Raw genomic sequence first — 12,352 nt, 5'->3', positions numbered from 1 at the left:
AACCTAAGTACATACAGAATTTCCGGTATCTAAGCTCCTATCAGATTTACTACTGTATTAAATAAATGGGGGTATAACAACTTAGAGGCGGGGCTGGAGGGTGGACAGTTTAGTACTGTGCATGTGTGCGTTCCAATCGATTAGTTGACGCACGACTAACAGAGACCACAGCAGCTCGAGTAGCAGCTGACTGAGCAAAATCAACACCCTTGTGATGTAAGTGGTCTACGTCTTTGCTGTCCATTAGTGGCGTCATGCACCGGAAAGTCGCCCAATTGCAGGCTGGCCGCAAGCCCTGACTTCTCTCTCTCCCGGTACACCTTTTACTTTTCCAGCGCCCGCCATATCAGGCGCCTACATTGACATATGTGATTGTGTGCGATATAGGACCCGTGGCCACTAGCCTGGCAGTCTCTACCTTCCCCGACGTTTCGGGGCACCCTCATCCCTCTCAGCCATGCCGACTTCTCCAAAGTCAAAAGCTTGTTAGGGTTCAGCACCCACCAGTAGCGCCCAGTGGAATCTGCCGGATCAACGGGGGCGACAACCCAGCTTGCATTCCTGGTCGATTCGCTGTCGAAACTAAAACCGGGTCCATCACAATCCATGGACATGGGAGCGCATTAACCCTCAACATATCGGCTGTGTCCGGAGTATAAGTGCCATCCAGGCTTGTTTGGTTCCCCACTCTGCTGACATGCTGAAGATCGTGTGGGATGTAATGCCCCTACCTCCGCTGCGGCTGTCAAACCCAAGCAAATAACCAGTTATTCTGGTCTCCTGATTCCTCCTAAGATCTGGATGTCCGAGTCCTCCCAAGAGTTGGGCAGGTGCTGGCTTACCCGGCCACTTTTCCTTAGCCGCTGCCACCAGCATATGCGGGTCTGTGGAGTTATCAGGATATAAGGATACCACACACTAACCTTGCTAACGATTATGTCACGCTACAGTTCACTAAACGAATGGTCCTTGTAATTCTAGCGCCCTACCAGTGAGGACTCACGGCCAAAACAATGGACGCTACGTGATGACATGACTCCACCTGTTTACTGGAGTCATAACACGCATAGTTCGTTTGGATGGCCCAATGTTCTGCTTTGGAGCCACGTGCATGCGCTAGCCACACAGGCTTCTCCGAAATTGGCAACTATTCACCCGCGCTGCTGAAGCCAAGTGGGACCCTACGTCGGTTTGAAACGTGGGCTAAGCTAGATTAAAATTGCCATGGCATTCATAGTACAACCGAAAAGGATGGAGTGGAAGGGACAGTGGCTAACGTCCGTTTCGGGGCTATGTAGCAAAGATGACTTTAGCTGCGCACCCTCGTGACAGGTCCAAGTGTGCCGTATCAGGCGCTTGAATATGTAATTATCATATTTTGAAAGGACAGCGCTCGCAGCTGCCTTGGCGCACGCCTACAGCATCACTGTGCAAGTAGTTTTGGGGCATGGAAGGAAATCGAGCCCCGACGCCTGAAACCTTTAAGCAAAAACGCGATGAACTCGTGAAATGGCTCTTTTACACAGGTGAGAAGACGCTCTTCAAGGAAAGGTGAATCACAAAATCTCTGCTTTCCATGGTACCACCAGTCTCCGTGTATGAACGTTTTATAATTAAGAAAACTTTTAAGCGGAAAGGAAGTAATGATTTCCCATAGGCGTCCAAAATAACGGACACATTCATGGGCCAGCGACACGATGCAACGTAAACAAAACAAAGTAACTTAAAACAATTACGATAGCAGCCTTATAAAACATAAAACAAATGCTGCATTTCGGTTGTTCACTTCACGCAATCACCAACCTTCAGAACCGCAGTTGTACGGCGGAGATCGCCATCTCTCGCGCGTCTAAAATAGCCGTCCCATTCCCAGAAGAAGCATACTTGCCATTTTCTTTGCGAGTATCAGTACTTATTGCAGCCATGGCCCTCGCCGTCCGCGCTAACGCCGCCACTGTGCGCCCTGCCAAGGTCAGGAGGCGTGTTCTCCCATAGCTTTTTGCGCGACATGCTGTTGTAGCCTGTATAGATGGTCGCTGTAGATTTTCCTAGCAAAGAAGCGTTTATTCGCTCTCTGCTTCCTGGCCTCTTGGACACCTGATTGCTCAGCTGCCTGAATGGCCAACTTATGTGTGCGCAGGCAAATCTGGTAACTGTATCTGATTAGGTGTCTTGAACGATTGTGTTGGACAGTATTTTAGAGGCCAATAGCTGATATTCTCAGTGCACTCAACTGCTTTCTGTGCAGGCTACCCGCCGCAGCGCCGTTGTGGTGCGCGCTGATGGTGGCTTCATTGGTTCTAGCACCAACCTGGTGAGTTGAGCCCTGCGGCAGGTGCTGGCCTGAGCTCATGTGTTCATCCCTTGAGCGATGGAGTCTCACAAATCCAATCTCAAGTTAGGACAAAATGTTTACTTTAGTGTCTACACTTCTAGTCTTTTTTTCCGGTCCATTTCCACGTCATAGCTTGACTTGTTAGCACTTCGTCAGCCCGATCTTCTTAGGCTATCGTGCCCTTGTAAACTCAACCCCTACAGATCATGGTGGCGTCGACTGGCGCGTGCCTGGCTGCTGCTCGCTTCGGCCTGGCTCCGTCGGTCAAGAAGCAGGCGACCGCTGGCCTGAAGCTGGTGGAGGGCAAGAACGCCGCTGGCGTTCTGTCCAACGACCCCGCTGGTCAGTAGACTCCTCCTCGGTCCCTTTAAAATGTACTTAATGCAGTGGTCCACACATCTAGTGATGACATGGGCTTTCTTTTGTTGCGCGTCTTTGCCTACTGCGGCTCTCGTTGCATATTTCTGACATTAATTTCTCACTGTGGCTTTTTCCCTCGCTTTCCCTTGCAGGCTTCACCGTCGTTGACGTTCTGGCAATGGGCTCTGCTGGCCATGCCATTGGTGCTGGCATTGTCCTGGGCCTGAAGGGCATTGGCGCTCTCTGAACATGAGGAGAGCTGCCTGCGCATTTTCGGTTCCGTCGGCCTTTGCTCGGCCGGGTTTTAGCATGCTTCCTTGTCGGCGATTTTGCCATGTACACTATCTGGTGCATCTAACTAGTCTTTAGAGTAAGTGGTGCTGTGGACGGGCTAAACGACCAGTGGTGCCCCTGCTGCACCTCCGTCTCTGGAGCGGGTTGCCCAGGAGAGAAGAGAGCATATGTTGACTTCGACACACGTCTTGACGTGGTCTTTTTGTAAAAACATTGGCTGTTCCACCGTATGTCCTCGTCAAAAGTGCAACGGATCTGGATACTGCGGCAAGACTGTCCTGGTTAGCAATGTCTACAGAGTGTGATACCTCGATGCCAGCGGGAAACGTGTCTTTACATATAGATGACCCGGGCAAATGTATATTTAATCATTTATATAATGGTGTATTGGGTCCGGCAGCACTAGAAACTCCTAACCAACTCGAGATGGTTAAACCATTCCTAAGACATACAAGTTCTAGCTAGTTTTATCTCGAAGATCTGGCATGTTACGCTCAGGTGCGTCGAGCCGCCACAGTAATGACATTGACCGCCCATAGACCACCCGGCATTTTCAGACGGCCCTCGCACTTGGGCGAATTATTTATCATACCCACACCGTTATACACAAAAGTCATTACAAGAGGAAATAATTATAAGTGTAACTTGAAAAAAAATGGAAAAGTTCCTCGTTTAGAACATGATTACTGAGAAATCCGATTGCGTCAAACGCCACAATATGCTAAAACGACCCGAGCTCATCTTATTACGCGCACGCTGCCCAATCGCAAAGTCAGGATACAGCCTGGCCGGGCTTAATCCTTTACAGTGTACACGGGTAAGGCCCTCTACTTCACGATCTGGCGAACCAGAGCTCTTCAGGTGCTTGGACACCACCCTCTGCGCAGCAGCCGCAGCAGCATGTGTATCACAAAGCAATGCCTAGCGAACTCCCGTGAAAAACGCCATCACCATGCGCGCCACGTGCAAGACACCCAAACTAGTCCTAGAAACCACGTTGTGACCTTATCATGTTGCCGTACTAACCGTGCAATTACACACCTCTGGTTGTCCGCTCTGCTCAGCGTTCCTAAATGCCAATGCGATGCAGAGTGCTACGGGTGTCAGAAGACCAAGAGCAAGGGGGAAACCAGGGCCGGAGGCGATGCTCAAACTACAGAGCTGCCTGTAATAATGGCTCACGTCTGCCTGCTCTCTCATCTGTATCCTGAAGACCTGTCAAGGAAGCTTGAAAGGACCCTCTAGTCAAATCTCAAATGCTCTCAAAGTATACATGCGCGCAGCATATCATGTAAATCCAGTGCCCGCAGTCAATATAAAACCCAGCTGTTAAATCCGTAGCGCAGTATCACTCTACAGTCCCCATACTACGAGTAATACATGCAACACAGTCGCACAAGGTTCCAATCACAATATTCCAAACAAGATCAACAACGAGGCAAATATCCAAGCCGAGAAAGTACAAAAACCCCAACAAAGGCAACAAACACCTAACCTCCTGGTCACGCTTCTTGCCCAACCTGCTGCTGGCTTCCTGCCCTCCTGCTTGCCTACCTTGCCGTTCTGCCCAACTATACCCCTAGCATCCGACGAGCAACCCGCCCCCGGATCCCCTCTGCCTGCCCATCCCAGCCATCCCCAGCTAGCCCCCCAGCTCCCCAGCGAGATGCCAAAATTGTTCACCCTTGCCGCCTCATCGGCGCCCTGCCTTGCCGCTGCACAGCGCCCCCGGGCCGGCACGCCCCTCCCACGCAGCTCGTACATGTCGTCCATGGCCGAGCGCGGCACAACGCCTTCATCCAGAGGTGCCCAGCGGGGTGTGTGTCGTCGTCGCAGCAGTTTAACCGCTCGCGCTCCTCAAACGGCTTCGGCACATAGTCATGGCCGTACGTCGTGATTGTGGGCACGTGGCTTGATGGCAGTAGCGGCCGCGACGCGCGCGGCGATCGCGACAGTAACGGCTTTCGATAAAACTCATCCCGGTACTCGGTTGCATCATCAAGACGGACCTTAGGGATTGGCAGAGGTGGATCAGCAGTCCAAGGTCGAACCTTCTTCTTCACATAGTCGGTATCGTATGTGCTGGCGCCGACGAAGGGCGCGGTCATGTTTGGATACACCGGCTGGGGGGGTTGTTCAAGGTCTGCGCGCTTTGCAGGGAACTGGACATTGTAGGTCGTTCTATCATCCAAAGGACTGTACGGAATTGGCACGTCGGCTGGACGTGCAGATGCTGATCGGCCTTTTTTAGGGGTGTAGTCTGCGCGCTGCGTGGTAACCCCGTAGAAGGGCATGCTGTCCATGGGCGGAGGCCCTGTGGGAGTGTATAACGGCAGGAGGTGCACAGGGGGATGGAGGGGTTAAAAGCGCGAGTCTAGGGAGGTCTGGTCCCTGGCCCCGGACTGCATGGAGGTTTGGATTTTGGAGGTTTGGTCGCGTTGAGCCGGGCATGTTGCTCCTAAGGGATTGGGATGTAGCTCCCGGCGATTCCGGGCATCTCTGCAGATCGCAAGTGGATGGAAAGAAGCAGCTGCCGTGACCCTTGTGCGGCGCTAACCGACTGGCCGACATGCCCCAGGCAGGCGTGCTGTGCATTTCCCTTCTCCGTCTCGAGTCTTGTTAACCCTCAATGCCACAGCTCGCTCACCTGGAACCCGCTTCTCGACATCGGAATGCTTTGGCGGGTAGTCCCGCTTGTATTGCGTGTTCAACTGCGAAGCAATACGTTTATTGTGGTGGATGGTGTCAGCAAAGCAGCTAGTCCTAGCTGCAAGATGTTACGGTCACATGCGTGACGACAGAAAGTTGACGAAACGGCGGATACACACGTGCCATATCGTCACCTACCGCATCGTCCGTCCACTTCGAAGCTCTATGTACGCGACACTTCGCGACATTGCATATATGACACCAATTAGGGCAGCAATCGCAGGATCCAGCTAGGCTGCACGCCTGGCAACCATGAGTCTTTCGTGTTGAGCGCGCCCGCGACTGCAGGACAACAGGCGAAGCTTGGGTTTTCAAGATGAGGGCTGCTGAAGCACAAAGGGCGACAGCACAAGTATTAAATCATGTCTCATAGCGTAAGAACTCAGGGTGCAGCCTAAGAAGATACGTGTTCCACCACCCTGCATTTCGCTCTGCTATAAGGCGTTCTACAGGCATTCGATGATCGATAATTGTAAAGACCTACCCCGGTCGATTTACGCATCTTGAATAACAAGGCTAATACCTCAAGGCGCCTCGCTATCGAGGCTGGAATAAACGACAAAATAGGATATGAAGAACAGAAATGAGCCAGCCACTATAAAAGTTAAGTTCTAAGTTACTGAGAAGTTCTGAGTGTTAGAGGCAAGCTTAGTACACCAGCTCGGAATGTCGTGATGCACCGAAACCACGGCTGCCAACGGGCGGGCGCTAGAGGTAGTTCACCAAGTAAAACTCCTAGTATCAAAACTACAACATCCAAAATAGCCTGTATTGATGCAGTTGTAAAACGCTTCTTAATTTTAGCATGGACATGGCGCGACCTTTAAAGTTCAAATATCAACGGTGTGCATACACAGGCCACAGTCACACTAATTAAAGCAACGAATCTGGCTTTGTAGGTGCACCTCTGGATGGCAGCAACAAGGCTGGTGCTTGCACTCTAGCCATGTCTACCTACATTAACGTAACTGGAAAGTGTGGCGGAACCCCATTTACATTCCCCTTTACCGTATGGTTTCTTGTAACATAGCATGCACATCTGTAATAGCCAAAACGCAAGAGTGCAGAAACTATGTATGAGTTACAAGTTACAAGTTCCACAAAAGTGCGGGATGCATCCGTTGGTCAATCACGGTCAATTGTCTTTCATGGTGTTGTCGTCCTCCCACGCTCGCCTTGGCTCGACGCGCCTGAGTGCGACATGCCTGGCAGACCTCCAAGAGAAAACTCGCCACAGCTAGGGGGGGCTTCAGACATAATAGGACGCACAGTAGCATAGAATGAGCAGTTACGGTGTCACACGCAACATAGGTTGAATAGCGCCCCCAGCTAGTGTTATAGCCATGAGGAGGTTGAGATAACACAGTTCTGCTTGTGACGAGGCTAATAAACCTGATTGCGTCCTCACAACAAAAACCCTAATTTAAATCAGCAAACATCCTTGAGCGACACGGTAACGGTGAGCAAGTGCTTGTCATGCAGGCCACTGCTCCACAGGTATCCAAAGTCCCCAACAGCCCCAAACGGTAAAGTCAAAACTGCATGATTAAAAGTCCGAAACCAGCAGCCTCTCTTCGTCAAAGTCCTCATCCTCCCACTCATCCCCCCCATACTCTTCCAGCGCTCCTAACCATCTGCCCTTGAAGCCATCCTTTTCCCCCCGCTCCAGCTCGGCCCCATCTCGTCGCTCCTCTCCCGACCCATCTTCCCACTCCTGCTCCTCCAACCCCGAACCCAGCCCGAACCCCCCAGCCCCCTCCCCACGCTGCCGTGCCGCGCCCTCCGCCCACCATCGGCTGTACCGGGGGCAACGCCGAACAAACTTCACCCTACTCTCGTACACCAACATCCTCACGGACGCATCACTGCGCTCCCCCGTCAGCACCAAATATTCAAACCGGTCTATAACCTCCTCACTGACAGTCAATATCCGCGACACCAAGGACAGCAGCTCCGAATCCAATTCCCGGCCTAGGGCACCCGCCGCCGGTGGCACCGCCGCCGCGGCGGCCGCTGCTGCAGCTGCTGCCGGAGCCTCCGGTGTCGCCACAGCTACCTTACTGCGCCGGCCCGGGCCGTTTTCGCCCTGCACTGCAACCGCAGGCGGATGGATGGTTGCCCCCAGGCAGGCCGCCAGCTCCACACCCCAGGTTGCGGCTCTCCTTAACGAGTAGAGCCGCAACCGAAAGATGTTCTCGCGGCATTGGGAGGGGTCCCGAAGCAACACACAGGGGTCGTGTAACGCCAACTGGGCGACCTGCACAGGCCAAACCCCACCAGCCGCCACGCGTGCGGGTTAGGTCATCGGGTCGGGTAAGGAGGGGGGCCGCGGACGGTTGGGCCCGCAATGCAGTGGAGTTTAAGGCAAGCGTCCTGCTCTCTCTCCCTCCTGCAGAAGGATAGAGCGCAGAAAGAAGAGCGCTCCACACTTCGCTTCGCAATGCAGTCACAGTCCGCAGTTACATTACAGATCACAATTCATTGTGCGCTCGTTTGAGTGACCTGGCTCTTGCGGCGTGTTGTCTCCTCCCGACTAGATAAGTCGACCACATCCAGACCACCGCAGATATCAACACAGAACAAAAGAAGTCAGCCCGCCGACGCAACCCAGCCCCAACCTCCCGGGGGAGTTCCGCAGCACAAGGCCCGATGTGATCTGGACACGTGCCTGATCTGACCTGGTCTGATCTAATTGGGCCGACATGAGAATGCACTCACCCACCCACGCAATCAGCCCGCCAACCAGTCCTGCCTTGACTTCCGAACAGCGCCCCCCCCCACACACACACCTGCTCCGAACTCCAACTCAGCGCCACGGACAGCTCCTGCAGCCGCCTCCGAACCTCCCCGAGCTCCAGGTCCAGGACCCCCGGGGCGTCCTCAAGCAGGCGAGCCAGGGGCCGTGCGGGGGCACAGCTGGGTGGCGTAGCAGCGGCGACAGCCGCCGCTAACGGGCCCGCGACCCGTGGGTCGATCGCTGTCAGGAGCTGTACGGCGCGCGATGCCAAGTCCCGTGGGTCGCGATCCAGCAGTTCAGGGTGGCGCTGCACGCCCACGTAGGCTGTCTCCCGGCCGAACAGCGCCACGAGCTCCTGCCTCCGCGGGTTCCGGAGCCAGGTATCGGCACGGCCCCGGGGTGGGTAGGTGTAGGGATAGGCAGAGGGAGGTTAAGGAGTAGGTCACGCGATACGTCGGTACGTGAATAAGGCCGGTTGGTAAGTAACGGAGTGGCAGTCGCACGGCGCCGATTCGACTGCAGCAACAGCCGCGGCAACAGCAATAATGGAAAAACCACCGTACACCTCCACAGTGCCTTCCAAGTATAAACACCACCACCATCATCACCATCATCACCACCACCACCACCACCACCACCACCACCAACAACAACAACAACAACAACAACGACACTGCCACGTCCTCCCCGCAAGTCCTTCTACGGTTTTCGTCTCTCCAGGCACTAAGATGGCACTGAGATATTTGCCCAAGCCTAATACCTCTCCTCTTTCCCATTCGCCCTCCCTCCCTCCCGCCCTCGCCCCCCTGTCCCTCACCCTACCTGGAGTCGTAGCGACAGCTCCAGGGGGTCCACGTGACGGCGCTGGTGCACCAGTGCAGCCCGAGGTCGCTGAGGCGAGGATGATTGATGTCGAAGGTGCGGATGGGGGTGAGGGTGAGGATGAGAGTGAGGCTCAGTTCCTTGCCGATGATTATCTATCGCAGCCATCGGGGGACCCGGCAGCTGCGGTGACGCCTGATTCGACGGGTGCGGCGATGCCTGTGGCTGTAGCTGCGGCGCCACTGTGCGTGGCACCGCCAGCGGCGGTTGAGGCGGCGGCGGCGGCAGCAGGGTCGCTCCAGGGATCCGTAGCAGGTGGGCGAAGGCGCTGGGCGGAACCCTCGCGCCGCCAAACGCCCGGCCAAACACCTCATCGAGGTCCAGCAGGTTGGCGGCCGTGAGCGCGGGGTCGCGGTCCAGGAACGGCATCACCGTCATCAGCACGTGCGTGGTGTCGTACGATGGCAGTAGCGCTGCGAAACGCTGTGCGCGGTCCAGCAAGAGCTGGGGGTCGTGTGCCAGGAGGGTCCGAGGACTGGACGCCAGAAGCTGCCGCAGCCGCAGGCGCGGGAGGAGAGGATCTAGCAGCAACAACGTGCGGGCTCGGTTTCGTAGCAAGTCGGCGTCACATGGCAAGCGGCCCTGGCACCAGTCAGGGTGAGGTTGAAACGCATGAGGGCATTATGGGCAACGTTTGGGGGTGGGGGCGAAGGTGGTAGGTGAGAAGTGGCTGAGGTGTTAGGGAAATGACGGTAGTGCAGGTAGGCGTCCCGAGTCATGACTGTTAGGTAGGAGGGTAGGCGTGAGGAGGTTCAGGTAGGGCAGAACAAGAATTGAAGATCTGGTACTGACGTCACCAGTATGACTAAACACACCACCACTAAACACACCAGGTTGGCGAGCATCAAAGTAGCCTTACCTTAGCGACATCGTCTAAGACAGAAGTGGCTGCCTCCTTCCCTATCTGCAGTTCTTCCCTGTAACGCAGCCAGAGCGTCTCAAACTGCCGCAAGGATGCAATGGATGGGCGTGCCGGGCGACGTTGCAGAGTCTCACGGACCGGACTCGGCCGTCCTTTCACATTGGGAGAGGTCTTTCGTCTCTTAGCCTTATGTCCCTGTTTGCCTGTCGCGGCACGTGTGCCTACATCCGGGGGCACCGAAGCCGAGGCTTGGCTCACAGGCATTTTTAGCCGGCGTTGGCATTGGAAACTAAACGTTTTATGATGCGGAAACATTTGGGCTGGAAGGAGGTTTGGACGCATCGCTCGGTCCCTCAGAGCTAGAGCATTTGAAGGCGTGCAAGACTCCCTAGAGCCACACTCGTAAGCCTTTTAATCCCTTGGCTCGCATTCTCGCTCATCATACAACACAGAGCATGTTCGCATCTTGTCAATGGGAGTATTCGGTTGTGAACGTTAGACGGTTTGCAGGCTTCGACCGCAACGCCGCATTAGGCTTGCCGCGCACAGAAGCCACAATAATGGGCATATAATTCGATTCTTCCAAAAAGGGGCAGTTTACGTGGAGCTCGCGTAAGGTGCTAAAACTTTTTGTAGCAACGATTACAATATTGCGCATTATCGTAGCTCATGATGCTAGTTACACAAACACGAGAATGATAAGGAACCATGTATTTGAAAAACAAGGGGAAAATCAGGAAAAAGCTCGAAAGAGCTGTCCCCACAAAGCCAACAGTCGGCAATCCCCACCTCTCACACGCGGCCATGCTACCAGAAGGTACCCACGTAATCAACAACCAACAATTGTAAGACTTACATATTTCAACAGGAACGAATCCAAGACGTCATCAATCACTACAACGACAGCCCCCACCAGTCCAACAGCACGAGAACTCCGCATCTCCGAGAGTTCCGCAACTGAAGACGCCGGAGTGGAGTGGTAACCTCGTCATGTTTTGGAACCGGCAAAATCGTGCCCATCTCCCTGTCGGTACGGCAGGATCGCCACGTGCCCAAGGAGATAGTTGTACGGTTGCCTTATACCACATCCGAGGCAGCACGACTGCGCAACCAGGAATACAACCCGTTTCGCCCTTCTCGACGGCGCACATCAGTCCAATACCGCATGGAAAGGAGTTGTTAAGAGCCCGCTGAGCTATCGGATATGTAATCCGTACCATGCGGCGCCACAAAAGGAAAATACCGCTAATAACAAATTATCACTAAGATCCTTAACCATTATAGCCATTTCGTTGCTAAAAGCGGAAGGAGGATATAAACCTTGTTTGTAACCAAAAGAAGGAAAGGCCAAAACAAACGCATGGAGAGTACAAATCTTCCACAGTTGCTTGTGCTTCACCCTCCAATATTTTCTACCACGTTTAAAGCCAAGGAAAGCACAACACCAAACCTGGACTCTAAATTCAACGTCGCCGTCCGTCGACGTGACCGCACGCGGATATACGCCCTCGCACAACCCTCGTATAGCCGTCCTACCGAAGTGCAACAGCAGCACAGTCCGCAGGGCAAAAATGTGGTACCCCAGTCACCGTCCTCCATACTCTCCTTGAATGTCAGGTTGCATGGCTACACAGCCGATACCATCAGATAAGAATCAGCCCCTTGCCCGGCGCAAGACACGACGCGGGCTGCTGCCCCTGCCGTCCCAAATTCTTACGTTCACGCCGCCTGTGCCATCGACGGTACAACATAGCCCCGGAACCCTCAGTACGGCAACGTCATAGAAACACTCTGCTCAAAGTGCCCTTATAGCCTCACATCCCTCACAAGGGTACAAATCCCAATGAGTATGAAATGTCATGAACCTAAGCAACCAAAGCCCATCCCTCACGGGGCTCATGGATATTCGGTGGGACGTGCCACAACGACGTGGTCGTCAGAACAGCATCAACCACGCCTCAACATCAGAAAACACTCCTCACCGTGCGGCCCGGGTCGGAAAGCGGCAGGCGGTCCCGACGGCAGGCGGCTGCCGGCAAGGACAAGGAAAACTACTATCCACTTGCAAACACCATCACCGAGATCGACATCCCTGCTATCTTACTCTCAAACCGTTCCATACGACAAGCTGATGCAACGGGCAACGGTAAACCATAAGCGAGGCAACAAATCG

The 12,352-nt window shown here is 54.1% G+C and overlaps 2 protein-coding genes across 2 annotated transcripts; one reads left to right on the top strand and one right to left on the bottom strand.

Moving 5' to 3' along the window:
* Positions 1 to 1,874: 1,874 nt before the first annotated feature.
* Positions 1,875 to 3,214, top strand: psaK (photosystem I reaction center subunit psaK, chloroplast precursor). Its single transcript, XM_002946013.1, has 4 exons — positions 1,875 to 1,971; positions 2,249 to 2,314; positions 2,539 to 2,677; positions 2,848 to 3,214. Exons 1-4 carry the CDS (start codon positions 1,924 to 1,926, stop codon positions 2,940 to 2,942), a joined length of 348 nt encoding a protein of 115 aa, XP_002946059.1. The 5' UTR covers positions 1,875 to 1,923; the 3' UTR covers positions 2,943 to 3,214.
* Positions 3,215 to 3,591: 377 nt separating this feature from the next.
* Positions 3,592 to 9,526, bottom strand: VOLCADRAFT_120166 (uncharacterized protein). The gene is made up of 10 exons (XM_002945654.1): positions 9,258 to 9,526; positions 8,488 to 8,790; positions 7,844 to 7,955; positions 7,527 to 7,789; positions 5,837 to 5,980; positions 5,637 to 5,700; positions 5,041 to 5,303; positions 4,752 to 4,998; positions 4,031 to 4,083; positions 3,592 to 3,868 (listed from the first exon to the last, which is right to left on the bottom strand). Exons 1-10 carry the CDS (start codon positions 9,423 to 9,425, stop codon positions 3,662 to 3,664), a joined length of 1,824 nt encoding a protein of 607 aa, XP_002945700.1. The 5' UTR covers positions 9,426 to 9,526; the 3' UTR covers positions 3,592 to 3,661.
* Positions 9,527 to 12,352: the final 2,826 nt, after the last annotated feature.

The sequence above is a fragment of the Volvox carteri genome (genome assembly GCF_000143455.1).
Source record: "Volvox carteri f. nagariensis unplaced genomic scaffold VOLCAscaffold_1, whole genome shotgun sequence".
Taxonomy (NCBI): Eukaryota; Viridiplantae; Chlorophyta; class Chlorophyceae; order Chlamydomonadales; family Volvocaceae; genus Volvox; species Volvox carteri.
Note: the sequence above shows the minus strand (reverse complement) of the source record. Positions and strands in the feature narration are given on the sequence as shown.

Coding starts and splice junctions, on each gene's coding strand:
- VOLCADRAFT_120166 (XM_002945654.1), bottom strand. CDS start 9,425: ATGGCTGCGATAGATAATCATCGGCAAGGAACTGAGCCTCACTCTCAT. Junction 5,304..5,636: donor TGTCGAGAAGCGGGTTCCAG/GTGAGCGAGCTG, acceptor ACACTCCCACAG/GGCCTCCGCCCATGGACAGC. Junction 4,999..5,040: donor CCGACTATGTGAAGAAGAAG/GTTCGACCTTGG, acceptor CCAATCCCTAAG/GTCCGTCTTGATGATGCAAC.
- psaK (XM_002946013.1), top strand. CDS start 1,924: ATGGCCCTCGCCGTCCGCGCTAACGCCGCCACTGTGCGCCCTGCCAAG. Junction 1,972..2,248: donor CCACTGTGCGCCCTGCCAAG/GTCAGGAGGCGT, acceptor CTTTCTGTGCAG/GCTACCCGCCGCAGCGCCGT. Junction 2,678..2,847: donor TCTGTCCAACGACCCCGCTG/GTCAGTAGACTC, acceptor TTTCCCTTGCAG/GCTTCACCGTCGTTGACGTT.